Raw genomic sequence first — 27,992 nt, 5'->3', positions numbered from 1 at the left:
TGCAAATTAAGTGCTGGTATTTGAACTCCTTCTGCTCTGAAAGAAATGCCAAAATGCAGTTTGTCCAGTTTCTCTTGTGGGAAACAGGTACTTTTATAAAGGCAGGATCACACTGCTGTGTGCCTAAGAACATTTTAGTGATGGCCTAAATGAATCGCATGTTATTTGAATTCAAGCCACCACTTGGGCTCCCCCACTCTGGAGGTGCCTGCCTACCTGGTGGGCTGGAATAAAGTATGGCCCCTTCTCTGTAGTGACCCCTGCAGGCTAACCAGAAACCAACTTTAGTTCAAAAGTAATGGTTGTAATTAAGGGGCAGGATTACCTACCTGGCTTTTACAGGCTGCCCAAGGTTCTTTTGTTCAGTTCAATACTGACACCATCTGGCCATGAGAGGTAATTCTTGCCTCTGGGCCTGAGCAAGTGGGCATCAAATGATATTAAGGGGACATCTAGTTTCACTTCTTAAAGCAATTTACTCAGTTTAGTGTGCAACTGAGTCACCAAATAAAGCCACTGTACAGGAGGAATGGGAGACAAGGAAGGATAGCCAGTAGTCCCTGAGCCTGTCTAGACACTAAACACTGAATACTTTCTCCCTGCTATCCAGACCGCCAGGACCTTGAGGAACCAACAAAAGTAGACAAGCTCCAAGAACCACTGCTGGAAGCACTAAAGATTTACATTAGAAAACGACGGCCCAGCAAGCCCCACATGTTTCCAAAGATCTTAATGAAAATCACAGATCTCCGCAGCATCAGCGCTAAAGGTATGTCTTCAAGGGTGGAAAGCAGAGCAGAGCTTGGCCTGCTTTTGCTTTTTAAATCCCATGTTTAATATCGCAAGTTGGGATGTATATCTCATAGAAATCAAGAGGAATTAGCATTGTCTGAGTATCCATGTCTGTGTACTTAAGAGTGCCTCAGGTTTCCTTAGGAAGATGTTTTGATGTTGTCTGTGGTGTGAGATAGCAAAAGCAGAAGGCAGATACCACTACCCAGTGATATTAAGAGATTATTCAGTTTTTAAAATGGCATGGCTGGTTAGAAGAGCAACTCTTCCCAAATGGTGTGTGTTTTAAGACTATTATTATTGTTGGGGCTTACATGCATGCTCTTGGAGGTTAAAGGATAATTATGTGGAGTCACTTCTCTCCCTCAAGCTTTGTATCCTTTCTAGGGCACCAACTCAGATCAAGCAGCTCGCAGAGCAAGCTCTGAGCCCCGTGAACCATTCACCACTGTCCACTTTTTTTCAGGTTTTATTTTTCTGATTCCATACATTTCATTCCAGCTTTCCAGATAGCTCAGGCTTCTGTACACTTGGCCTATTTCTCCATGGCAGCCTAACCCCTAGGCAAATGAAGGTCACTGTGGCCACAGCTCTGGTGTAGGCACTTCTGAGTAAAGGAATTCTTGCCTGGCTGAGAGATATAAATACTCTCACCTCATGATTCTCAGTCTATGTGGCAACTCAGGCAATTACAGAAATGCCCAGAGGCATCTATCTCAGCTGAGTGCAGCGGGCTTTTCTATGGAGATGACTCAGCAATTATTCCTTGTGCCAGCCATGCTATTACCTACCACGTTCCTTCCCAGTAGCAGATTCTACACCTGAGGAACTTGGCAAGCCAAGACACAAACTGTTTCAGAAGTGCTTAAATGCGCAGTGAACTTGCTTTTTTATTTTTTATTTTGTGTGTGTGTGGGGGGGGGTGTTTTGGGTTTTTTTTTTTTTTTTTTTTTTGGTTGTTTGGTTAGTTGGTTGGGTTTTTTGGGGGTGGGGCACAGGAGAGACATTCTAAGTTCATTTCCAGCATGGGATTAAGAGAAGCAAAAAGATACCAGTGCTTGAATGGATGTAATTGAATGAGATAGATAGATAGATAGATAGATAGATAGATAGATAGATAGATAGATAGACAGATGGATAGATAGATAGATAGACAGACAGACAGTTCCTATCATTCTATAAATAGCAATGCCAGTGACCTGAGTGCTAGCAGCCATGTATAGAAATGTCCGAAGCCCCATATTAGAAGAGTCAATCCAGCAACCCTAGCCACATGGTTCTGAGGTAGTTTTCTTGTTATTTATATATTTCCACCTAACTAGCTCCATGTGGAGGGTGTGGGATGTGGTGGCATGAAACCATCCAGTGGCTGGATGAGTTGCAGAGAACCATATACTGTGACTCAGGTTAATCTTTCCATTGTGAAAACTGCCCATCTTCACCTTTATTTTTCTGATCTTTCATCAGTGAATTCCCTTTGTAAATTTTACTTCTTGACTTTGACTGAAATACTGCAGCTATAAAATATGCACATCACATATCTCCACTGCTTTTCCTTAAAGATGGAGAACCTCTTAGTGCTCTATTAGTACATATCCCGTACCCAAAGGCAGTGGTGGATCAGCCTGTGCCTGAGAACTAATCTAACTGGGATCTTGCAACACACCTGACACTGACAGTCTCGTGGCTGACATTCCCAGTATAAACACCTTTATGTTTTTTCACTTCCAATAAGTTGGTTCTTTTCAACAAAGACATAAGTCACTTGATACCTGTATTTCACAACTCTTTTATACACCTGAAGGGGAATGTTGGTTCTTAGGATCTGGCTGAGCCCTTATCTGACAGGTTTTCTATTATCTCTCGAAAAAGGTGCAGAACGAGTAATTACCTTGAAAATGGAAATTCCTGGATCAATGCCACCTCTCATTCAGGAAATGCTGGAGAATTCTGAAGGACATGAACCCTTGACCCCGAGTTCAAGTGGGAATACAGCAGAGCACAGTCCCAGCGTGTCCCCCAGCTCAGTGGAGAACAGTGGAGTTAGTCAGTCTCCGCTGCTGCAGTGAGACATTTCCAGCTATTGCAGACATTCCCCAGGACCTTCAGTTCCAGATTGAAAATGCAAGGAAAACATTTTTACTGCTGCTTAGTTTTTGAACTGAAATATGTTAAACTCAAAAAGGACCAAGAAGTTTTCATATGTATCAGTATATATTCCTTACTGTGTAACTTGCCTAGAAATACAAACTTTTCAAATTCTGAAAATCAGCCATTTCATGCCACCAGAATCTAGTTTAAAGCTTCTACTTTCCTCTCTGAACAGTCAAGATGCATGGCAAAGACCCAGTTGAGATGATTTAGCCCTGGTTAAGTTTCTGAAGACTTTGTACATACAGAAGTACGGCTCTGTTCTTTCTATACTGTATGTTGGTGCTTTCTTTTGTCTTACATACTCAATAACCAAGACACCAAGGTTATGGAGCAGAACACTGTACGTCCACTGTACATCTTGCTTTCATGAATAACAAGGCCTCACGGTAAGGAACCAGGACCTTTGTACAGTACAGGATAAAACTAAAGACATTCTGGTTTAAATAGTGTGGAAGCTTCTCCTTGCTTTTTGATGCTCTCAAGCTGCATCCTTTCTTTTATGTTGCCCAGATAGAGTATACCACTTCACTGCACTAGCAGAAGAGAATTCTGTATCAGTGTAACTGCCAGCTCAGTTAATCCAATGTCATTGTTCAATTGTTAGTCACTTTAAATTAAAAATGGTTTATTCCTTAATGACACAACTACCGAATGAAAAAAAAAAAATGAAGCATTTTTAGTCATGATAGCCTCCAAGGCAAAAACACTGTCCAGTGTTAGTAACTTTGTTTACCTGTTCACAAGCCATTGGAGAAATATCACAGGATAATCAGCAGGCTAGTCTGCCATCTGGACTCTAGTAGCCCAGTGACCTTCCTGACTCAGGCCTGATCCTGGGATTTCCCCCAGTCTTGATGCTTGAAGGTATGGGCAAGTGGCCTCCTCTGGCCTTGTTCAATCACTATGATGCAGATTGACAGCTCTGGGAGAGTGAGTGGTTGAAAGACTCAAGAGTCGGGTTCTGAGTTCTCATGTAAGCACTAGTGGAATTTTTGTTTGTTTGTTTTTGATATATTAGCAAAAGTCTGTGATGTACCACTGGCTCTGTTTGTACATTAAGATGGTTTAATAGTGCTTTCTATGTTCATATACTGTTTACCTTTTTCCATGGAGTCTCCTGGCAAAGAATAAATATATTTATTTTAAAGGTGTGTGGGATCTTTCACTATGGTTTCACCTTCAGTAAAGAGTCTAAGAACACAGGTCCATTTTTAATGTTTAAATTTCATTTCAAAAAGCAGGTCTGTAGTCTGCAATCATGACAATTAAAATCTGTGCTAATGCACGGTAATCTATAACAATTCTACAAGCCAATCAGACAACACATGACATTTCAATGAGTAAAAAAGAGCATAAAACTGTATGTGTAAGAACAAAATGTTAAAAGGCCTACCACAATAATAAAAAACCATCAATTACATCATCACATTAAAATAAGCCAGATGTACAAAATTCTGAGACAGAAAAGACAAAGGACAACACAAGATATTTTTGAAAAATGTTCGTGCTCTTTGGGCACTTAATTAAACATTGCAAAATCTACATCTTCTTCTTCATCAGACTCTGCAAAATATTTTACTTCTTTCCTAGCCCGACCAGTCCGTGGGAGAGCAGGTGGTTCAGAAGTGAAGTCTGAGGGGAAGATGTCTACATCTGAATCCTGATCAAAAGACGTTTTCTTCGGTTTCTAAACCCCCATCAAAAACAACAACAACAAAAAAGAAGTTTAAAAATCCCAAAGTAAGGAAAATCTAGTGTTAAGAATTATTATTCCTTATACTTACATTTATGACATATTACCAATAACCATACTTTTAAAATTATAATTGATATGCTAATTTAAGACTAAAATGAATTATGGAAGAAAAGATAGATTAGATACATTAATTGCCCATCTCGGGCTCTTGTGTTTATCAAGAGCCCAAGTTAAACCCTCATCAATGCAACATCACTATTTCAAAACTTTATTATTAAACAGGTATATACATGTCCAAATCAGAAAGTATTCAAGTTACCCTATTTGTAAGAACATATTCAGAATTTATGGGAGCAGAACAAGGCTATGCACGGTATATAGCACATACTACCACAAGTATTGATAAAATACTTTAAGAAGTCACAGAGTAGATAAGAGACAGAGAAGGGAAATGATGGGGAGGATGAATCTCTAAAGCTGTAACCATCTATATGTGCATTTGTAAGTTTTATTAGGAAGATAAAATAAGTGTTGAAGAGAGTGCAGCTGAGACCACTCATTTACCCAAAAGAAACAGGGTTTTTAAAGGGTCAAATTAATTAGGAATATTAGGCACAGTCAAACAAACTCAATTTTTAAAAATCAAATTAGTCCAAGTTTATAAGAATATTCTAATATTCAAGTAGCATGACTTTAGTGCTCTCTTTGCATAAGAACTAGACTAGTTATACAAATTAATGTCTCCTGTTGATGAGATAGATGTAGAGCTCTGACAAGGCAGTCCATCAGGGAGCAACCACATGCAATGCAGACCATGAGACATGCTTTGAGGTGTCTTGCTTACCTTGCTGGCTGTTTTAGATGGTTTCCTTCCAGGGTTATAATCACCTTCATTTTCTGAGCCTGATGCTTTCCTTTTCTTTGCCCCTCGGCCTTTACCTAAAATACATGAGAAGAATTTTTCCTCCCAAAGGTAAATAAGATAACTGCCCAAGTGTTACAGTTCTTTCTTTGGCATGCCCAACAGTGGGACCTGCAATCCTACCCTCATACTATAAATGATACACATACACTTTGACAGCATGGAGTATATGTTGACTAAAGAGTATTTTAAAAATATATTTAAACAAGTGAGAAAATCCTGGAAATAAGTTTCTATTATTAAGCTCTGATAAAAGACTAATATGTTACAAATACAACTCCTGAACTCAGGAACTAAACTTCTTAGAAGAGTATGGTTTTTGTTGTTGCTGTTGTTTTGGTTTTGCTTTCCTCTTATTCTTTCTATTTCTGTGGCCTATATAACAAGACCCTGCCTTAAATAAACCACACACAGGAGGTGAGAGACAGACCCAAGGAAGCTCACTATGGCATCTTTTTGTCTCATTTTCAGTATATTTAATCTTGTCAATGTTTTAACTCACAAGTAACTGTATTAAACTGCTCTGTCCTTCACTCGAATGCAGTAAAATACTACGTGTATGTGAGCCAATTTAAAATAAAGTAGGTACCCTGTCACTAAACTCAATAAAATTGAAGAAAGAAATATTTTCCTTATAGCTTCTGTTTAAGAGTTATACAAAGCCAGTCCTCACCTTTTGGTGTTGTAGTCTTCTTTGGAATGCCAAATTCAGAATCTGAGTCAGAGTTTATAGTCTCTACTACCTTCTTCTGCTTAGGGGCTCTCTTGGCCTTAGGGGCTGTATCTGAAGGAGGTTTACCTATTAAGCAAACATCCTTTGAGTTAGTCAGTGCAATGTACTTACCAACAAACCAAGCTGATGTGAATTCTGTAACAATGTATTTTATTATTATTATTATTATTATTATTATTATTATTATTATTGCTGATAAACTGAGTAGTAATTAAACTAATAAATGGTTTCTCTCTGCTTGGTGCCAATATAAAGGTAAATATCACCCCACGGATGATAAGACAAGTATTATTCAATTTGGCATACTTTAATTTTTAGGTAATCCAGTTGAGATATTTTAAGCAAGGAATATTTAAAGGAAATTACACAGCATCTTTTAAATATATATTCATGACAAAAATTATCTTTGACACAATAATTATATAACCCATGTACAAACACACACTAAGTTCTAGCTTATAAAGATAATTTAGTGGGGGGGGGAGGCATTTTTATTGGTTTTTTTGGTCCTCAGATAGAACAAATACAAAGCAACTCATTTCCCTCCAGTAGTTAAAATCAAGATTTGGCGTTTTTATGTGGAAAGAAACATGAAAATCCTAGATCTGTAGATAGGTCCCACTTTACTGTATTATGTTTTAAAAAGAAACCTTGTATTTATGGTTCATATAAACACTATAATCACTTTGTACTTGTGTAATAAAAATGAAACTGGAAAACAAATGTATTAGACAGATTGAAATGAGTGGCAGAGGTTCCTATTAGAAACTGAAAAGTGTTGCTAATCTGAAATGCAGAACTAAGTCTCAAGCTGAGATGTAACACAGTGCCCCTCACTGGTGAACAGCAGGAGGAACCGTACATGAAGAGAGAGCCAAAGACTATGGCTTTTACTCCTTCTGATTCCTCATGACTAAATCTATTACAGGAATCCAAAGGCAGATCCTAGCAGGAATGCACATTCATCACAACAGGGCAATAGAAACCAGTTTTCTCTGGTCACATTTTCAAGCTTGCAGAAGTTATATGGCACTTTCAACACCCCCGCCCCCAAATAGAGATTGGTTATCTAAATAATATAGGTTGCCTTTGGCTGTAAAATATTGGAACTACAGAACATAATGTGAATAATAATATATGTAAATCAAATTATAATAGGCAGTTCTTAGGAGGGAGGGCTGTAGTGGGTCTTTTTTTTTTTTTTTTTTTTTTTTTTTTTTTTTTTTTTTTTTTTGAGGTACTATCTGCTAATTGTATTTCAGAAAGGTAGAGAAAGAAGACCTTGCTGAGATCTTTGAAAGCAGTTTCTTAGTTCAACTAATACAAGCTCCATCCAGCTAGCAGAGAAACAGCTAAATAGGCTAGGTGGAAAATGGTCTGGTCTTTTAGTTAATGTTAAAATTGAACTCATTAGCTTAATGAAAGAAACATAGTGACAGATTTCAAGAAGGGATATATGTTCCACAGTATTTTATAAGATGCTCATACAAAGACTTAAAGAAAAAATCTCTTAAAATATTTTTAAATGTTTTTGATTGTTTAAGAAAAATTACATGTATTTGCATACATGCCTGTTTTTCTTTATGGGCTCCACGTATATGCAGTGCCCACATGACCAGAAGAGTACAGCAGATCCTAGAAACTAGAATTAAAAGCATTTGTGAATCACCTGATGTGGATGCTGGAAACTGAACTCAGATCCTCTGAAAGAATAGCAAGTGTTCTTAACCACTGACAGCCCCAAAAGTGATGTCTTGAAAGGAAATTTTAGAATCTGTCTTAATTTGAGTTCAGAACCTGACTGACCCCAGGATATGAATTCAGGAATAAATATTTACTTAGTAAGTGATAAGAGAAAGTACAGAATTTAGACAATGAAAAGCAAACAGCCAGTCAAGGGGTAAGTTTTCAAGCCAGTCCATAGTCTTGAAGCTTAATTAGTCCCCTTGGAGAACTCTGGAGTGCCAATACAATAACCCAGACTCAGAACCTGAGAGATTGTGGCACTGAGCTCTGTCTATGCTTGCTTTCCTCAATCACTGTTGAAAGATAGCTAGGTGAGGTGGGGAGAGTTAATAGTCCAGCACAACTGCAAAGTCAAAGTCCTCAGGTAAAGAAATATAGACACGAGGACTGATTGGGAAGTGAGTGCCATAGGGATGTATTATGTGAAATTCTTAAATAATAAAATACTATGTTGGATAAAAAAGAAAAAGAAACTAGGAAATGTAGACACGGACAAACATGTCTTGAAGCCATGAGGGAGCCTGTTAGGGGTGGTCCCTGGAATGCTGTCTAGACACTCCTTTGCATAATCTCTCCACAGCTCCAGTGCATTCAAATAGAACAAAGACTCCCATGATTATCAGTTCTGCTACATTTAATACACATGTGTCTCTAATGGTGTATACTATAGATTTCCTTGCTTTTAGGGAGCAGTCCATATGGCTTAATATCTCACCTAGATGTGTATTTTTAAGGTAAATATTATTTTCAAATGTAAAGCACTAATACTGAACTTCAAAAAGAACAAGTTAGATAATTTGCAATTGTATATAATATTAATGAGGCAATTCAGCATTTCATGAAGGCTATGGCGGGAAGGGGGAAGCTATAATTCAAAAAGAAAAGGAATATGATAACTGTAGGAAACAGAATATAGAATCAAGATAAATGTGTATTCTCTACCCAATCTGCCAAAGGAGCTTTATAGGAAAACTATCTTTGTCACAATTATTTAATCTTGATAATTTCACATATCTATACAATGAAACATGTTAATATCTACCCTATTTACCTTCTCTAACTTCTCTCATATTCGCCTCCACATGTCCCTCTTCCAACTTCATTTTTTATAACCCAATAAATCCAATTAATGCCCCTATGAGCATAGGAACCCTACTAGTGGGAATACCTTCCAAGAATGGTACTCCCTCCCTATGAAGTCATCCATTGCCAAGGGCTCTTAGGGTGGACAATATTTAAACTCACTTCTTTTTCTTTTTATGGGTTGGGGTGCTCTAGACAAAGGTTCTCTGTTTAGCCCTGGTTATCCTGAACTCACACTCTAGACCAGGCTGGTGTCAAACTCACAGAGGCCTGCCTGTGCCTCCCGAGTGCTGGGATTAAACAAGTGTGCCACCACCGCCCTGCTAATCTGCAAGCTTAGTATGTTTTACCTCGTATACAGACTTAAAAACAAACACTTGAAAGTAGGGGGTTGGGGGACTATATTTTTAGAATATGGTCTAATAAATATTTTAGCAATTCTTAAGTTTTATAGTAAAGGTCACATGCAAACAGTTTAAGTTATATTATATTGCCTTTTACATCAACCGTTTCTACATAGCTTATGCGACAACACAAGCAGGTGTTAAGTACGTACCCTTTTTAGCAGCGACTGTTTTACTTGGAACTTTATCTGTTTGCTTCAGACCAAATGATGGTGCAAAAACAGAAGCAGTATCTTCTTCATTACTGTCAAATTTAGCTGAATCTAAAAATTTCAAAGCTTTTTTTAGTAAAGAGACTCTATAAAGACCTCTTAGTAAACTGATTCTTGGATGAGTTCTCTTTAGCTAATAAATTGATCTTGTTTCTATTTTGACCATATAATCCACAATACACAAACAGCTGAAAATAGAAAATATACCAATGTTATACCTCAAAAATGTTAATTGTTATGAAACAATATACAAATGTACATGGCAGTGAAAATTAATAGTATGAAAAGTTCATTATTTAAAAGCTAATTGGCACGTTGAGCAGTATAAATTAGTGATTTGTTTTCAGATGAGAAAGCTCCTGTGATAATTTCAGTATTTGTACAAACACTATTAGTCAATTCAAGAAAATCAGTACTAATGCCCAAATCTAAATGAGCACTAAGCACTCCTATTTTTAAATCAACAAATCATTAATGACTAATTTTAAAGACAAGCTTACCTTTAATTTATTTTTTTTTGGGGGGGGGGGGGAAACAGTCTTACAATGTAGCCCAGATTGGCTTCAAACTTGCAATCCTCCTGCCTCAGCCTCCCAAATGTTAGGATAGGCATGTACCCCAATGACCAGCTTTAGCTTATTTCTGTCCACAAATTAGTTTAACGTAGCAATCAACTGTTTGTTCACTCAAACCATAGCAAGAAATTTTAAAATGGCCTCTTACACTTAATAATTTTACATGACAGTTTTGACAACTTGTGTCACCAATGAATGTCTATCCAAATTATAAAAAAATGTACAAAGTCTAGGTTTGTCTGTATGTATATATTTACAAATCCAAAACAAGGGTTCAGGAGTTGGCTCGCCATTAATGCCTTTGTTCTGCAAGCAAAACGCACATAAAAGCAAAGGAGGCATAGTGTCCTGCCTGGGATTCCAAACCACAGGAGGCAGAGAAAGGAAATTACTCCTACACCAAAAAACTAACCAGTCATGTTAGCTGAAATGAAAAACTTCAAGCTCAAGAAGAGACCCTGCATCAATATATAAAGTGGAGAACATGGAAGATGACACCAACCTTTGGCCTTCACATGCACATGCGCATACCCTCACACACACCATACACTCAAAACAAAGACAGCAAATCAATTAAGTGACCCTGAAAACTGCACATATACACAAAAATATGTGTACTAAAAAATATACCCTAATTATATTTGCTCCAATAAAAATTTTCTTTTCTCAGATATAAGAATTTGGTTAAAATGAATCTACATCTATACCAGTACTTTTATAGATGCAAATACATTCACATCACCATGAAAATCAAATTTCAATCTTCCAATTATTTTTATATTTTTTTCATTATTAAATCTTTTATGTAGACACTACACCTACTGAGCTAGCGTCTGTCTACATGCTTCCACAATACCTAGTCTAACCAGTTAATAATAAGTAAGTCTTATCATATTGGGCAAAACATAAAGTCTTTCACTAATAAAAAAAACTCTGCAGTTAAATCTGACATGATTTTTCAAATTTTCTCTCTATCAAGTACAGCAATAATGTAATAATTAACTAATAAAAAGAGTAACAAAACATACCATCTTCTGACTTCTGAGAATATGAAGGAAATGAAAAGAGATTTCCAAAATCCTGACTTTTTTTGTCATGTGAAGATTTTCTATTAGAAAGACAATATCACAAAGAGGCATAATTAAAATATCCAAGATAATATACACTGTGGAATTATAATTATCAAAATGTTAGTTCTTTCTCCTTTTTTATTGAAGATAGGGCAACACCCACACCCTGTTCATTTCCTCACAGACTTATGTAAGCAAATACATGAACACAGATATATGATTTAAAAATACTGACTTGATATAAAATAAGAATGGAGACTAGGCAATGCTCTAAAATTATTCAAAGTGACACTAACTCAAACACTATAAACAAAGATCCAAAGAGAAAGGTGGACTCCTTTTCATAGTAGGTGGCCAGACCACTAATGGCTACAGACCACAGGTGGGCAATTACTTTAGAAGCTAATCAAGTTTGGTTATATTGAGTTATTATGTCTTTTTAAAAAAACTACTTAATTAAAAAATCTCACATTCTCCATGTTAATGCTGGCATTCATCAAAAGTAATAAAAGTAACCAAGGACAAATCTCTGGGAAAAACAAGTTTCCTAATTCTAAAGATCTACAAACATTTCCCAAGCCAGGAGCTGTCCAAATACACTCATGTGGATGATATCTTTGTAAACATTTTACTGAGACAAATTACACTCATTTATTTACATGTTGTTTGAGGTTACTTTCTTGCTACAAGGGCAATAATAATGAGCTGTTACAAAGCCATATGACCTGGACATATAGAGTAGTTATTTTCAAGCCCTGTATGAAAAAGCTTGCCAGCCTCTCAGTTAACCCACAGCAACTTCTAGGGAAGACCTGCAGTATTAACAAACTATATGAAGAAACCTTTAGCTAGAACTGATCACTTTTTGATGCTCCTGAGTTTACTAGATAATCACTGCTGCTTTACTTACTCTGAAGTAGCTTTGGATTTGCCTGGAGAAAAAGCATACTCATCTTTATCTAAGCCATCTGAAGGAACAAATTCATCTTCTCCATCATTTGTTATGGGAGATGCTTTAACTTTCAGTTCTTCTAAATCATTATTGTCGTCATCATCATCGGCATCATCATCCTCCTCTTCTGAGAAATCAAAAGTGTACTTAGGTCTTTCAGCTAGGAGGAAAACAGAAATGAATGTACCAGGATGCAGTGACATGTTGCTACAGTTCCAAATAATTAAGAGACTAAGGGAGAATCATTTGTGCCAAGGAACTTGATGGCACCCTGGGTGACATAGGGAGGGGCTCACTCAAAAGCAACAAAAGAATGTAAAACTCAAAATCCAAGATTTACCATGTAAAATATCTTTGAAGTATATTAAGAATAGGATGAAATTTTAGAGAATAAAAACCTATGGTCTCCCTTAACACTTTCCAGGAGGCTACAAAACTAGTACTTACTGTGTTTGTTATAAAAAAAAACTGATGGGACTATTTGTTTAGGTTGTTTCTCATTATACTTAAATATTATTTAAGAACACAAAACCATGACTGGTATGACCTGCGTCATTTGTATTGATGTCATGTGTGCCCTGTACAAAGGACTATTGATATAAGATCTCCCACTTCTTTAATTACAAATAACAAAATTTACCTTCTTTTAAAAACAATAAACTTTCTTTTAGCTTGTCTAAGTGAAAACATTTATTTCCCTTTAGAGTTAGCTGCACTGTAAAATAACAATATAAGGTCTAGCTCAGTTGGCAAATGCTGCCTAGTATGCAAAAATCTCTGGATTCAAGTCCCAATAAGTCAAGTCATACACCGAGCATGCTGGTACATGCCTGTAAGATAAGAAACAACTAAAGAGAAGAATTATGCATTCTGGCATAATGCAAGTAAGTTTTATTTTAAATTCTAGCATGCATTATGGAGGAAAAATTTTAAACTATTTAGACACTCAACAATTTCATTTTACTTTTCATGTATAGAAAAACATAACCATAATTTTTGAAGCATTAACTAGTCTTAACTAATTTTCATGTACCTTAATCTAATGATGTAAATTATTCACTCATATCATTTATACCTATACTCATTAGGAAAATAAACTTACCCATTTGATAAGAGAATCAAACAATTTAAAGAAATGGCATACAATTAAAAATACATTTGCCAGACTTAACAACCATAAAGTTGTAATACTCGTTTTAATGAATTAAAACTTAAGAAAATGTAAGGGAACCATAAAATAAACTAATCAGATATTACAATTATCTGAGTACATGTAATTAATGAATATTCAAGGAAGATCAAATCATATTCTTAATAGCAATACACTAAAAGACAAGGTGCCTAATCACAGCATTATATTTAGAGAACTGAATACAAGGAATCTGTGTAAACAGTTTCAGGGAGGAGACCTCTGATGATAAAAGTGGTAGAATATTTATACAGAGAACTTCTAACAGAGCTATCACAGCTGACAATATTGTGACAAAATAATCTTTGTGTTCTTTGGTTTGGGGTCTGTTCATTTTTAGCAGATATCCCAAAGCCATGGAGGAAGCATTATCTAAGTTTTAATAATAAAATGAAGTAGAAAACATGATTTGGGTTGGAAAGATTGCTCAATAGTTAAGAATAGAATACTTGTTTTTGAGGAAGACCCAGGTTTGGTTCCTAGCACTCATCCATAACTCCAGATCCAGAGGATCTGGCACCCTCTCCTGACCTCAGCAGGCACCAGACATACATGCATTGCACAGACATGCATGTATGTAAAATATTTTTACACGTAAAATAAATTTGTTTTTAAAAAACATAATTCCCCTTGTCTTTCTTTGGAGTGATGATTTAATACTTTAGTGATACTGATAATGCTACTGAACCAAATGTATAGATCAATGATCATATACAATAAAATAAATATAAAATGTATCACAATACCAGCTGCTCTCCTAAGCAAAGAATCTCTTGGGATAACCACAGGCTCTGCTTCTTCCAAGTCACTCTCTGATTTGGACTCATCGTCTGACCAAGGATTCCGTTTCTTCACTTTCTTTGTATTAGGTTTACCAGTTGATGTAGGTGTTTTTCTAACCCTGGTACCTAAAAGCAAGACAATGATAATCTGCATATAATTACTTATTCAAAGTTACTAGTGAAGCTTTTATAATGAAAGGTTCATTATAAAATAGAAATGTATATAAAAATTAAAGTTATTACTTGAACTACTAAAAAATAAATCAATCAATCAAAATCAGTAGACTCTAGACATACCCTATAGTCCTTTTCTTTCTTATACACAAACATGCACAAAAGCATTCTAATGCCTTACCAGGCTCTTTTTTCTCTCTTTTGGGCTTGGGGCCTTTATTTACAGGAGCAGTTGGAGTCAATGTCTCTTCTCCTGTACCTTCTACTGGTGTTCCACTAAATTCTTCATCAAATTCTACTTTCACTACTGTGGTATCTGGATCACCCTATGTGTTAAAAATCAAATCAAATCCAATCATGAATAAAAGTAAAAAGTAAATTAACAGTGCTTATTTTAGAGATACAGTTTCACTCAACAATTTCCTCATACCAGGTTTTTTTAATGTATTCCATTTTCCTGCTTCAAATAACACTGCTTATAAGCCTAACATTCTGATATATTCACTGAGATGATAGCCACTTAGAAAAATCTTAAAGAATAAGCCAGGATCTTGGTTAGCAAAGGAACTGTGAGACTAAAAGCTACATATATAAAACAAAACAAACAAAAAACACACACACAAAAAAACACCACACTATCAGTGCCTGTACCTACTAGGAAAACATTTCAAATTGCTAAACAAAAATAAGCAACAGATGTATTCTGTGAAGTACTAAAAGCCTGAATCTAACCTGAGAAATTGTTGTTAAGGTCAGAACTGGTAGGCAGGTACAATGTCAATGCAACACCAGTCAAAACAAGAGTGAATGACAGCAGCAGCTGAAGGAAATGTGAACCATTCTGCTTAAGAAGGATCAAAGAAAACAAGCCAAAGGTGTCTTTCCTACCTAGTTCTGAAAGAATCATCTAGGTTTGCCAGCAGGGTAGAGAAGTGGTAAAAGCAGCAAGATGGAAAGCAAAGCAGGCCCACAAGCAGGATAATGGGCCTAGTTTTGGCCATGCTTAGTTCGAGGGGCTTTTGGCATTACATTATAGCTCAGAGATAAACATTTAAGAGTTATTGTTTTAGGTGGGCAAAGCTCAGGGTAGGCAAGGATGAGTTTATTGACACTACATAAAGCAGAGGGAAAAAAAGAAAGATAAGAAATGAATCTGCACTAGGGAGGCAAAGGCAGGCGGATTTCTGAGTTCGAGGCCAGCCTGGTCTACAGAGTGAGTTCCAGGATAGCCAGGGCTACACAGAGAAACCCTGTCTCAAAAAACAAAAAACAAAAAACAAAAAAAGGAAATGAACCTGACACCAAAGGACAGAGGCCACTGAGCTAATGTTAAAGCTGAGTGAGGTGAAGGCCCAGGCTAGAAGAATATAGCCCAGTCATCAGACAGAAAAAAATATTTTCTCTAGTGTCAAAATGCTCCTGTTTCAAATTGCTTCAAATATTAGCTCTCCACAAAAAAAAATTAAAATTAAAAAAATTATCTGACCTGTAACTCCAACTTAAGCTTATTCAGTCATCACAAAGAGCCTGTATTCTCAGTTATGTGTTGAATATATATGCATACACATTACTTGGACTATAAAACCTTCAGATTTTGTAAGACCATCATATATCTGCTTTCTTGGCTCTGAACACTCACTTTATATCTGGCTAATATATATATTAGCCATATATATATTATATAATATATATTATATATAATATATATTAGCCTTTATATCTGGCTAATCCTGGTCCATCCTGCTCAAGGGTAAATTTCACATATTTTTTTTTAAAGCTCTTGATAATAATTATCAATGCCAATAACGCTAGATGTGCTTAACAGTGTTCAACAAAGACAAATAAGGACATCGTAGAAAGTGATAAGTTACTTCGAAACCAAACAAAGTTTATTTTCTGCTTAACACACCCTTAATTTGTCATGATACTATAAAATTTAAATTTATAAAGTTAATAATTTGTATGGTATGAGGTTGGTTTTTGCTAAGACTTTAATTTAGAAAGATGTTCAGCAGAGTGTTTCTCATTCTAAAAACAGAATTTAGGCCCCTGTAGTCCCAATCAACACAGGAGGCTGAGGCAAGAAATCAGTTAAGCTCATGAGTTTAAGATCAAACAGACAGGATGAAGGGATAAATTGAACTAAATAAGTGGCTCTAAATATATGTGTGATCCTTGACTATTAGGGTATTCTTCCTCAGCTCAATTGCTCTCATGAAAGAATATGTCCTATCACATCAAAGTACATTATAAATCACAAAGCATGATTAAACACAAGCTTAAAGTAGAGTGCACCAATGAGCTAACACAGGAATGTGATACCTTTTTCTTTTTCAGCAATTTTCTGCTGGCATCTGCCTTCATAGCAGTAATTTCAGGAACAATTCTTCTCCCGTAAGGCGAGGGCATCGTCTCCTCCAGCTGAAGTTTCTTTACTTTAGGTTTGCCAACTTTACCTTTTATTGCTTTCCCAGACATTCCTGCCAGGATATCTTCTCGTTCTTGTGCTTCCACTTTCTGAAATATGATTAAAAGGGAACAGATACATAAACAGCTCTTTGTAAAAAAAGAAAGAAAGAATGAATGAATGAATGAATGAAATAAAAGAAATCATTATTGCATAAAAACCTGAAATAAATTATTCACATGTTAAGAAACAAAGGTTTCTTTTCGGCTGATATAATCTGAGACGAAATAATGGGAATAGAAGAAAAAACTTTTAAGTCAGAACAGCTGAGTCTTAAACCCAATTCATGAATGTAGCTTCCTACTCTTAATTTAATATGGCAATGGTAATTAGTGGCCTAAGTGGTTCTTTATAGTGCTATGAGAGTATGGGATGGGACCACTGCTGACCTGCTGTCGTCAGAAACCTGGCAAATCACAAAGACAGTTCTGTTAAAAAGTATGATGTGGAGCTGGACAGATTGCTCAGCTCTCCACAGCACTGTGGCTCTTACAGAGAACATGAGCTCAGTTCTCAGCACCCCACATGGTGGGTCATCTGCATCTGAACTCCAATTTCAGGGCATTCTACTCCCTCTACTAGTCTCTTCAAAACTAGTCACACAGGTAGTATGAAGGCTTACATGCAGAAAAAGATCTATATGCATAATAAAGTAAAAAAAATAAATCTAAAATAAGTATGAAGTTATTCTTTTCAATTGCTTTAATCATAATAATGATTCACAATTTCAAAGTAAGAAAAAAAATCCCAAGACATTGAGCTTATAGGGTTTGTTATCAAAATAAATGAATATATAACCACAATTAATGTGACAAATTCTAAATTCTACAAAATTATTTTTTATAATAATTAACAGGTTTGGAAAAATGCAAAGAAAAGTGCCATCTCTTGAAAGACATTTAAATACATTTTGTTTAATAAACATTTATAAGTATGATGTTTTGAAATCAAACACATTGATATCCAATGTTGATATTTTTACTTACTAGTTATTACTTGTTATATTCTTAACAAGTAACTGACAGTTGGCAGGGCACCTACCATGTGGCAGGTTTTATAAAGTTCTATCATATCTATTTTAGGGATAATGATGAAAAAGGCTTTGCAAAGATTAATATTATTTTTAATCATACCAAAAGAATGCCTCTCTAAGCAAGTCCCTCCACTTCTCTAGGCTCCAAATCCTTATCTGTTTTATAGAAAGGATGATTTCTTTTATTTGAGAACTACATGCAGTACAGTATCAGCACACAAGATATGTTCAATTGATAGTATCATCACTTTAAAGAATGCAGAGTTATAAAATTTAAGTCTACATATTCTTAGTTATCAAAAAAAAATTGTATCTTGGAGCTGGAGAGATGGCGTAATGGTTAAGAGCAAGCATTGTACTTGCAGAGGACCCAGGTTCAATTCCCATCACCCATAAGGTGGTTCATAAACATCTATAGCTCCAGTTCCAGGGGAGCTGATACTCTCTTTTGAACTCCATGAGAGCAGCATTCAGACAAAACACTCAAGATACATAAAACAATTAAATTTACAAAAAATTAAAACTGTCTAGAATTTAAAGATTTCTTTTTATTTATGTATGTGTGTCTGTGTGAATACATACTACACTGTGTATGGGAGCCTACGGAGGCCGGGGGTGAGGGAGTATATGAGAACTGTCTAACAGAAGTCAAAAGAACGAAATAGGATCCTCTGGAAGAAATCAGCAAGTGCTTTTAACTGCTGAGCCATTTGACTGAATATTGCTAATTATCAAATAATAAAGTGACAAATTAAAAGTGTAGCAAACAGCAATACTTGGGCAGAGATTACGAATGGTAACGTTTCAGTTCTAGCTCTACAAAGTAAGCACAAAAGGAGTCTGTGTTCAGTCAGAGAAAATGCACCCAACCCTCAAGAGACTGGATGGAGGCCCCAGGGAGTTTAGGGGTCTGGTGGGGTGGGGGGGTGGGGGTGGCGACATCCTTGTGGAGATGGGGGCAGGGAGGAGGTATGGGATGTGGAACAGTCTGAGGGTGGACTGGGAGGGGAATAAAATCTGGAGTGTAAAACAAATAAAAAATTTTTAAAAAAAAAAAGCGTGTTCCACTCTTCTGGTCAGTGATCCAATTTAAAGCAGTATCAGAATTGCAGTAATAGTAATCAGAAGCAGTAATTTTCTTTTTAATGTTCATTTGGCCATCTTTAATATGGCGGAAGCTAACGTCTCACTCATGCTAGGCCACGTGCTGCACTACTACATACACCCACAGCACAAAGTTAGTTTTTTAACATATAAGCTAGTAGAAGGAAAATATGCCTCTATTTTTAAAAATCTAATTAATTAATTAGGCCAATGTATACTATGGTACTTAAATGATCACAGAAGGAATCTAAAACAACAACACAAAAAAGTTTCAAAAATTCCATTAGGCAAGTAATATGATACACTTGTTCCTACAAATTCTAACTATAAGAGAACCCTGGGCAGGAAAATTAAATACTGGAATAATAAAATAATTAAGAATCTGAAACACTGAAATAACTAAAAAATTAGCATCATGCAATAATAGTGGCTGCTTACTTTTGGTACTTAAAATCAGACGTTTATTCTGCTGCCATTGATCTAATTTTAGTACTTTAAGAGGTAATTTTTAAAAGGTTTACATTCTAAATCATTTCTCTACTTTTACTTTTAAAATTAGAACTCTGCTAACAGAAAATCACTGAAATTTCTCCTTTAGGAAGTCAAAATACCCATATTCAACCATACCCATGGACTGCCTTACCTCTTTTCAGAAAAATGCCAAATTAAACCAATTAGCAGAGTCAGGTAAGAGAGTTAAACCAATAGAAAGTATTAGAATTTCATTTATTCTAATGAACTTTGTTACATTTTTATCTGTCCACACTAGAAAGACCTTTTCTTTATAACTTCATAGGGTTAAAGCAAGCTTGATCTTAACTTGGATTATAAATACATTAATATAAAGTTAAAGAAAATTTCGTAGATAATTAAAGAAAAATTTTCATTATTATCTCAAAACCATTTATTTTTCTAAATATAGTTTATTCATTTTAAAAATTATTTCATTTGGCAGAGCTGGGACTGGACTTAGGCCTTACACAGTTTAGGCCAATGCACTACCACTAAGCTATATTCCCAGCCCGAAATACATATATTTAATAGAGATTTAACATACATCCAATTCTTCAACAAATGCTGCTAAATCTTCTTTCCAAAGATCTGAAGGAGATTTCCTTTTGAGATCATTAACCTCTCGCCCCTACAATTAAAAAAAAGAGAGAGAGAGAAAAAAAAAGAGAGTAGTACAGTTTAACATTTAATAGTTTTTAAATGTGTAAAGGATAAATCAAAATACTTAGTTTTGGACAAAAAAATCAAAGATATAGAATATATCTGAATATATAGAATATGTAGAATATATCTGAATATATAGAATATAATACTGAAATAGTTCCAAATTATTTAACCCACAAACGTTCATACTTTTGTATCTCTCTGTTTAATGAGTTCTTCAACTTTTTCTTTAGTAAGAGACCATAGAGACATATTTAAAATATAATTAAAATCAGGGCCTGAAGGAGTTCCTGAGTCAGAGGAACTGTCATCATGTTGGTTTTGTGTATCTTCCTCTTCTGCGGCCTGTAAAAAATAATAAATTTTATATTAATGTCCATTATAATATCAAATCAGCATTTTAATTTCATTAATATTAGGTTTAAATGCTATACTGTTAATGCTACTCCTTCAGGGTGGTAGGAGTTTTTTAAGATTACCATCAAGATTGCCTATAAACCCTATTTCTTATATTTAAAAGAAGCTTAAGATTTTCTTAAGCTATAATAATAAAATCTTCAGAAGTAATAGTATATTGTATTCCTATTTACTCAGGAATTTGATAAAATGTTAATTGCTTTCCTACGTCCCAAAGTGAAAAGACACTGTATCTTAAAATTATTAAGTCAAATTTTTGTCGTTGCATATTGTCAGACTTTTATACTGGTCAGTTAATGGACATGAAAACACACATTAAAAAATCACTTATAAAAATGTTTTAATAGTTGTAGAAACATAAATAGGCTACATTTACTCACTACAGATATATTTTAATAAAAATTCCCTATTACTATGAGGATTGTTCAAATGTGAACTCAGAAAGTAAGTTGACTGAGAACTAAGTTGATGATTTAAGGTAGAGAGGTTTCTGAAATTTTACTCAGAAAAACAACTGCACTTTAAAGAAGCCTCTTATTCTAATAATATGTTCAAATTACAATGAATCCAATGAAAGTAATTTTAGGTGTCATTACCTTCATAGGCTTAAAAACAAAATCATTAAATGAAATTAAATTAAAGTTGTTTAAGACACTCAGACAGTTAAAAATAAAAAATACTTTTAACAAGCCAAAAGTTTATAAACAAAACGGCTTTACAATTAAAAATACTGAAATAAAATAATGTATAACTACAAAGTTAGGTCTGAGTATACTTTGGAAATAAAATGATAAAAATTAAAAGTGCAAATCAAGATGCTTCGTGACATAAATAAAACTGTATACTCAACTAAGGAACAGATAATTAGCAAATACCAGATAATGTTTAATAGGCTGTTCTACAGTGAGTTGCCATGGAGCTACAGAAATCTGGGGGATTAGCCCTCCATGAGGTATTAGCGCACAGTGCAATTCTGCCTAAAACTGAAACTTCAAAGTACACTTTGTCTAGGTTTTCATGACACCAGAAGCACTATCAATGAGCACTCTAAGAATATATGTATGTGTTTCACTATTAACAAGAATATAGCAAAGGGCACTTTTAGAAATCAATTTAAAAAGTGGATTTTTCCACGTTTAATGATAGAATTTACAGTATAAGAAATAATCTTTAAATAGATGTTTTATAACTCTCTCTCTCCCAACACTACAGGCTCCAGTAAGAACCACACCTTTTGGTACCTAAACGCCTTACTTCCTTAAGTGCACACTGGGCAACGATGCTGCAAAACTTTCATGGTGCTAATGACACTACTAAAAGCAAGCTAGCTTTTATCCATGAATTCTGCTTCCACCAGAAGGGCATTCCAAAACCAGAACACCCTTACATTTTATAACTGAGTAAGCACAGAATTCATTAGTTTATTAGGTAATTTTCTATAGTTTAAACCAACAATGACACAGTTCAAGAAGGATATAAAGCATAATTTGGAGTTCAGTAACACAATAAATCACAATATAAGAAGAATGTGCTCTTTCACCACACTGCCCTGTCCTACTTTATTAAAATAGTAAATAAAATAAGCCTATTAGCTTGATACTACAGAATTTGTTCTGATTTTACTCACTTCAACATATTATATTGACTTCAAATTTGAACAAGAGCAGCATTTCAATATACTTTGATGAAAAATTCAAAAATATTATGGTTGAAAACTCTAAACTGCAAGGAAATTTAACATATCAGTTCACAGTATATCACAGTTTTAACTCTCTTAAACCAGGTTAACATTACTACCTAATAGATATACAACTCTATTTCAGTATCTAAAAATAGTAATCATTGCTGTTTTTTCACTTCTCTACATTTCTGTTCTCAATCATTATGTTGTACTGCCATTTTAAATTGCCTTTTTATTATCACAAATATTAAGAAATTAACTCTTGAGGGAACTCTTAAGATTTCAATATTTTATTCATTGAATCAATACAACTATTATCTAAAATGGACACCTTAATTATAGTGTTTAAGTTTTGGACCAAAAGTCTAAACACAGGCAGAGCACATGCTTGTTGTTAGTGTCTACAAGGAACATTTTCTCTCATCTTCCCGGCCCCAACCACAACTAGACCAAGCAGATGCCACACTGTCATCACAGACTGGACAATGGAAGGATTTTGAGGGCTACCAGTCTGGCTCTCAAAGAGTATGCATGTACTTTAGAGAAACCACCATGACAAATTAAGTCTCTTAATGGCAGACTCAAGATCAAGGAGACTGAGCCACATTCTCAGCATGGAGCCATTTCTAGAGGCCTGGTGGAGCTGGGTGCTTTGTGGTGAGTATGCACTGTGAATCTCTACACTGTGTCTGCTCTGTGGGTTAGTCTCCAAACAGCCAGCTTAGCACCTTCATCAGTTCTAAATTCAAACTTTTGGGGTTGGGGATTTTGTTTTTGAAAGTTGATTTTCAGAGCTTCTCTGAGTATCTTTTTCTGCAGGTGATTACCTTTTCTTGTGCTTCTTTCCACGCTTTCACTGGGTCAGATTCATAACCTCTCTGGACTAACATTTGAATCAAATCTTTCTTTGACCTATTCTCTATGTGAGGGAAAAATAAAATTAGGATCAAGAAAAGAGATCAATTTGTATTTGCTTATATTCTACTGACAAAAATGTCTTCTATTAATAAAGACTTTTTTCCATTTTAACTAATGTTCAAATCTTTAAAGGCTATGCCTTACCTATAGTAATTTTCCCTTGTATCTTCTCTAAAATGAAACGGGCTTGATTATTAAGCTTTGTAGATTCTGCTCCCAACATTCCTACAAGCCATTCCTTCCGTAAACCATAATAACTTAATCGCAAATCAAAAAATTCTTTCAAAATGTCTTGCACAGTTTCATACTTCTTCAGACATCCCATATGATCAAAGAGTACCTACATAAAATACAAAGTTTTTTCTTTAAATTTAATAAATCTGTACTGGTATTGTAATTTATATAGTATCTATAGTAATTAAAATAACTCTAATATAAATATATGCTATCCCTAAAACCCATTAAAAATAAACCAAAATTATTAAAAACATTTCTATAAATATTCCTTTAGTGACAGGAATTTGATAAATGCAATTATCAAAAACTATAGGAAAGTTTAAAATAGTAAAAATTTTGAGAGACTATTTTTTTAGAGGACTTCTTAGGGGGCTGGAGTGGTGGCCTGAGGTTAAAAGTACATACTGTCCTAGCACCAGAGAAAAAAAATTAATTGCTAGATTCTTTAGCATTCAAACTTATTGTTGTAGCTCTTATTATGATAATCTAATGTATGACAATTTTAAAAAGATTACATTACCATGGAATTGCAAGTAAGAGTAGTTTGGAGTTTAAAAACTTTATGCAGGCCAGCAGCTTCTGCTTGCGCAAGTTTCTCTTCTGTCATTTTCACTACAAATTTCACAGTTGTATCAGTATGATATTCTTTATAATCAGAAATCAGTGCTGGTGTTTTATCTGTTCCATTAAGCATAGGTTCTAGAACCTGCTCCTTGTACACCTAGGAAACATTTAAAAAGACAATAAATCTTGTTACAATGCACTATCATGTTCTCATTAGTCATATAATCTTTTAAAAATTTTGAGGGCACGCTTAATGGTGAGCAAAGCTATACAAGATGATGGTTCTGGTTCTGAGGTAATTACACACCAAAGGTACTGTAAGTCCATGGGTGTAAGGAGGATGACATTGCTAGACCTAGTGATTTATAGCAACTGAAACTTATTTGAATTTACTAAGCACAGTTACATTGGCCTACAATATTTCTCATTCCATGCCTTTTGTTTTTAAAACGTACACAAACACACAATCACTTTCTAAAAAGTGAATTAAAAGAAGTACCAACTAATGTAATGGTTCTCAACCTTCATAATACAGCACTGAACCCCACTCATAAAGTTATTTTGTTGCTACTTCATAACTGTAATGTTGCTGCTATTATGGATCATAGTATAAATATCTGTGTTCCAATGGTCTTAGATCACCTCTGTGAAAGGGTTGTTCAGCTCCACAGGAGATGTGACCCATAGTGAGAACCACTAAGCTAATATAAAACATACTATTTTTTAACATATACTTAAAAACTTGAAAATTCACAATACAAAATTCAAATATAAAGGTAAAAAATAAATATGAAGTCAAACTTTTATATAGACATAGAATAAACAAACAGGTGAATTATTTGTGCCACAAAAAATAAAGCAATGAACTTCTCACTCGGTTATACTCACCTGTGTCCAAGTTCTAACTGGAAGTTCTGTAATCTCTACTGTGTTTCTGTCCACCACAAATATCTCACCACTAACAGCATACTGGTTCTGACCAAGTTCCTGGATGGTGCCTTTGAAGTTCTTATAGTTTGGAAGCTACCGGGAAAGTAGAAATGACTTGATTTGATTTTGCTCTTGAGTGCCAGGACCACCTCTAAATAGCCCTTGGCACATGGCCTACTGATACAGGAAGTTAATATGGCTAAAGCTTCTCATCCTCACTTGTTGCTCACTACGTTTCTTGATCTTGAACTCATAGGTTCTGTTAATATAATCTGAACACCACTTAATCTTCCCAACACTTTTCACAGGCTTCCTAGATTAGTCTCTTTTTCAGTCTACTTCCCAAATTCCTTTCATGTTAGCTTAATATCCTTTAAATTCAACTTCCTTTTGCTTCACACTGAATGTCTTGTAGAGTTTGTCTGGATCTAACTGAACTTTCTAATTTTATTCTAGTGATTTTTCTTTCCTGCAGAGTCACTACTTTTCTCCCATGCTCTGTTTGAAGATTTTGAATGCTTATAACTATCTGCTAACATTTAAATAGCATGAATGTTCTACCAAGGTTTCATGTGAAAATATAGTTAACACTGTAAGAAATCTGAGTGAGGATTTCTAGAAATAAGGCTTCCGTAAATGGCTAGAATTAAACAAAGGTGAAGCCCCATGACTGAATCCTAGAATTTTGCATGAGAAAGGAGAAAGGTGAGGCCAGAAAGATAGGGCATGTGTGTATGTGTGTGAGTGTGCGTGTGTGTACACACACACACATACCCTCCTTGTTTCTCACCATATGAAGCCTTGTGCTACCAGAGGACTCTGACAGCACCAAAAGCCAGCACTAGATGAGGCTTCTAGGTCTCAAAACCCCAGAATTATGAAGTAAAGTAAGTCTCTTTCCCTCAAAATATTAACCTGCCTTAGGCATTTCATTGTGATAACAAAAAAAAAATCTACTACCTCTGACACATACTCAGAACCCCACTTTATTCACCAACATAAATTTACTCATCCTTAACCAAATCACAAGAGATTATTTCCTCTTCAAAAATCTATACTTTTCACTATCACTAAGAAGTTCAACATATAGGAGGGGACATTATCTGACTGAGTATCTTTGATCATTATATATTTCAAGCCCTAATATCTTCTTCTGACAAGATATTAACTTTGGAAAACAAAGACCCTAACTCTCACTCACCTCTTAACTACAGGGCCATGTGATTCCAGGGATATAAAAAGTATATACTAATAGAATAACTAGCTCATCATTCTCCAATGAATCTAAAACAACTTAAATAAAATACTATCATAGAAAATAATTTGGAGCTTGGGAATTAATAAGATTTTTGCTGTGGATGCATGCAGGACCTAAGTTCATATCCCCAGTATCCACATAAAAAGCAAGGCATGGCTACATATAGTAGGAACCCCAGCAAAGAGATGAAAAAACAAGTGAATACCAGGAGCTCATTGGCTTGCCAGCCTAGCTGAAATGGACATGTCCAGTTCAGTGAGACACCTGGTCTCAAAGCAGTAAGACAGTGAAAGGGGAAAGCACTCAATGCCCTCTTCTGGCTTCTGCTGTACTATATGTGTGTATGCGTGTGTGTGTGTGTGTATGTGTGTGTGTGTGTGTGTGTGTGTGTGTGTGTGTATAATATGTCATGATATAGAAACTTTCACAGCTTGATACTTTAACATGTGAGTGTCCCAAGAACACCATTCTTTATACAATTCAGAGATTTTAAACCCTAAAGTACAAGGTATTTTAAAATTTCAATAAACAATTTTACCCCATAAAACTTATTTTCAGACTCATTTATTTATGTTTCAGGTAAGCAATTATAAATTTATATCTTAATAGGATCCTATATCTACAACAGCTCTAAAATGAAAAGACTCCATTATTTTTCTAAAAGAAATGAATTTTGTCCTTTATTTATGTAAATAACCTAAGCCATAAAAACTTACCATGGGATGAGGATCCAAACCTTCTAGCATCCGCCTGACATTGTTCACAATTTCTCTAGCATCATAGTTGGGCAGTTTACAAGCCCATCCAGTCCCAATGCCCTCAGCACCATTAATCAAAACCATGGGGATTATGGGGATATACCACTCTGGCTCTACACGTTGGTTATCATCATAAAGGAACTTAAGCAAGTTATCATCCACAGCTGGAAAAAGTAGTCTTGCCAGAGAGCTAACAAAAGAAACAGAAGAATATTGCTCTGAGAAACGAAACTTTATAAGGACTTACTTTTATTAATTTTGACTAGATATAATAAAATTCACCTAACATTAGTACAAAAGGCATATTTCTCTCAAGCACAAACCAGTATTAAGAGTCTTTATGATATTTACTTACTTTCTTTAGTGCTTTAATATTGAAACTTTGTAAGACATTCCAATTATTCTGAATAAAATACCTAACCCATTTTCAGTCTAAGGAGTAAAATTAAGTGCAGAATAAAAGTTTGTTTTTATTAGCACTGATTTTTACCAAGAATGCATAACGTTAAGGCCAAATTATTTATGATCAAATAGTTTGAATTACTCACACTGAACAGAAAAACTAAATGATTCTCTCTCTACACAACTATAATTCTACTAAACTTTTACTTGATATAACAAACTTTAAACTGAACGTCATGTCAGCAAGTTAGAAAATCATTTACCTTAACATTGTGAAAATATAACGAGGGCTTGCAGCATCTTTGCCACCATGAAGCCGAGTTCCAAACTGACCAATGGGCTGAAGCAAGTTAATGTTGTTACTGCCCACAAAATTCTGAGCCAAATTCACAATAGTCATCATTAATGCTTGCTACAAAATAGAAAAACAAACAGAAGCAGAAGATTAATAGCCTAAGTTTTTTAGAAATTTGCGTCAGTTTGTATTGAAACCAAAACTCTAAATTCTATTACATTTTCAACGACCTCATACAAAGAAAACTACTCTATTACAAGTAATTATC

At 35.0% G+C, this 27,992-nt stretch overlaps 2 protein-coding genes across 3 annotated transcripts in view; one reads left to right on the top strand and one right to left on the bottom strand.

The window, feature by feature from the left end:
* Rarb (retinoic acid receptor beta) overlaps nucleotides 1-4,093 on the top strand; it is a 337,428-nt gene extending 333,335 nt beyond the window's left edge. Inside the window, exons 7-8 of one of the 2 annotated variants that reach the window (XM_034498164.2) lie at nucleotides 611-769; nucleotides 2,665-4,093. In XM_034498164.2, the coding sequence (XP_034354055.1) occupies nucleotides 611-769; nucleotides 2,665-2,861 (356 nt within the window). In that variant the 3' untranslated portion in view covers nucleotides 2,862-4,093. The remainder of the gene's footprint in view (nucleotides 1-610; nucleotides 770-2,664) is intronic. The other variant, XM_076931593.1, reaches the window with a different exon arrangement.
* A 57-nt stretch (nucleotides 4,094-4,150) lies between these two features.
* Top2b (DNA topoisomerase II beta) overlaps nucleotides 4,151-27,992 on the bottom strand; it is a 61,574-nt gene continuing 37,732 nt past the window's right edge. The window contains exons 20-36 of the mRNA XM_034498163.2: nucleotides 27,693-27,841; nucleotides 26,986-27,217; nucleotides 24,970-25,104; nucleotides 24,038-24,238; nucleotides 23,425-23,620; nucleotides 23,190-23,281; nucleotides 20,454-20,609; nucleotides 20,146-20,229; nucleotides 16,807-17,001; nucleotides 14,666-14,810; nucleotides 14,275-14,436; nucleotides 12,298-12,499; nucleotides 11,346-11,425; nucleotides 9,683-9,793; nucleotides 6,238-6,363; nucleotides 5,487-5,581; nucleotides 4,151-4,633 (exon numbers count right to left, since the gene is read on the bottom strand). Coding sequence (XP_034354054.1) covers nucleotides 4,466-4,633; nucleotides 5,487-5,581; nucleotides 6,238-6,363; nucleotides 9,683-9,793; nucleotides 11,346-11,425; nucleotides 12,298-12,499; nucleotides 14,275-14,436; nucleotides 14,666-14,810; nucleotides 16,807-17,001; nucleotides 20,146-20,229; nucleotides 20,454-20,609; nucleotides 23,190-23,281; nucleotides 23,425-23,620; nucleotides 24,038-24,238; nucleotides 24,970-25,104; nucleotides 26,986-27,217; nucleotides 27,693-27,841 — 2,529 coding nt within the window. The 3' untranslated portion in view covers nucleotides 4,151-4,465. The remainder of the gene's footprint in view (nucleotides 4,634-5,486; nucleotides 5,582-6,237; nucleotides 6,364-9,682; nucleotides 9,794-11,345; nucleotides 11,426-12,297; nucleotides 12,500-14,274; nucleotides 14,437-14,665; nucleotides 14,811-16,806; nucleotides 17,002-20,145; nucleotides 20,230-20,453; nucleotides 20,610-23,189; nucleotides 23,282-23,424; nucleotides 23,621-24,037; nucleotides 24,239-24,969; nucleotides 25,105-26,985; nucleotides 27,218-27,692; nucleotides 27,842-27,992) is intronic.

This window comes from Arvicanthis niloticus, chromosome 3, assembly GCF_011762505.2.
Source record: "Arvicanthis niloticus isolate mArvNil1 chromosome 3, mArvNil1.pat.X, whole genome shotgun sequence".
In the NCBI taxonomy this organism is placed as follows: domain Eukaryota; kingdom Metazoa; phylum Chordata; class Mammalia; order Rodentia; family Muridae; genus Arvicanthis; species Arvicanthis niloticus.
This window is presented reverse-complemented; position numbering and strand designations above follow the sequence as displayed.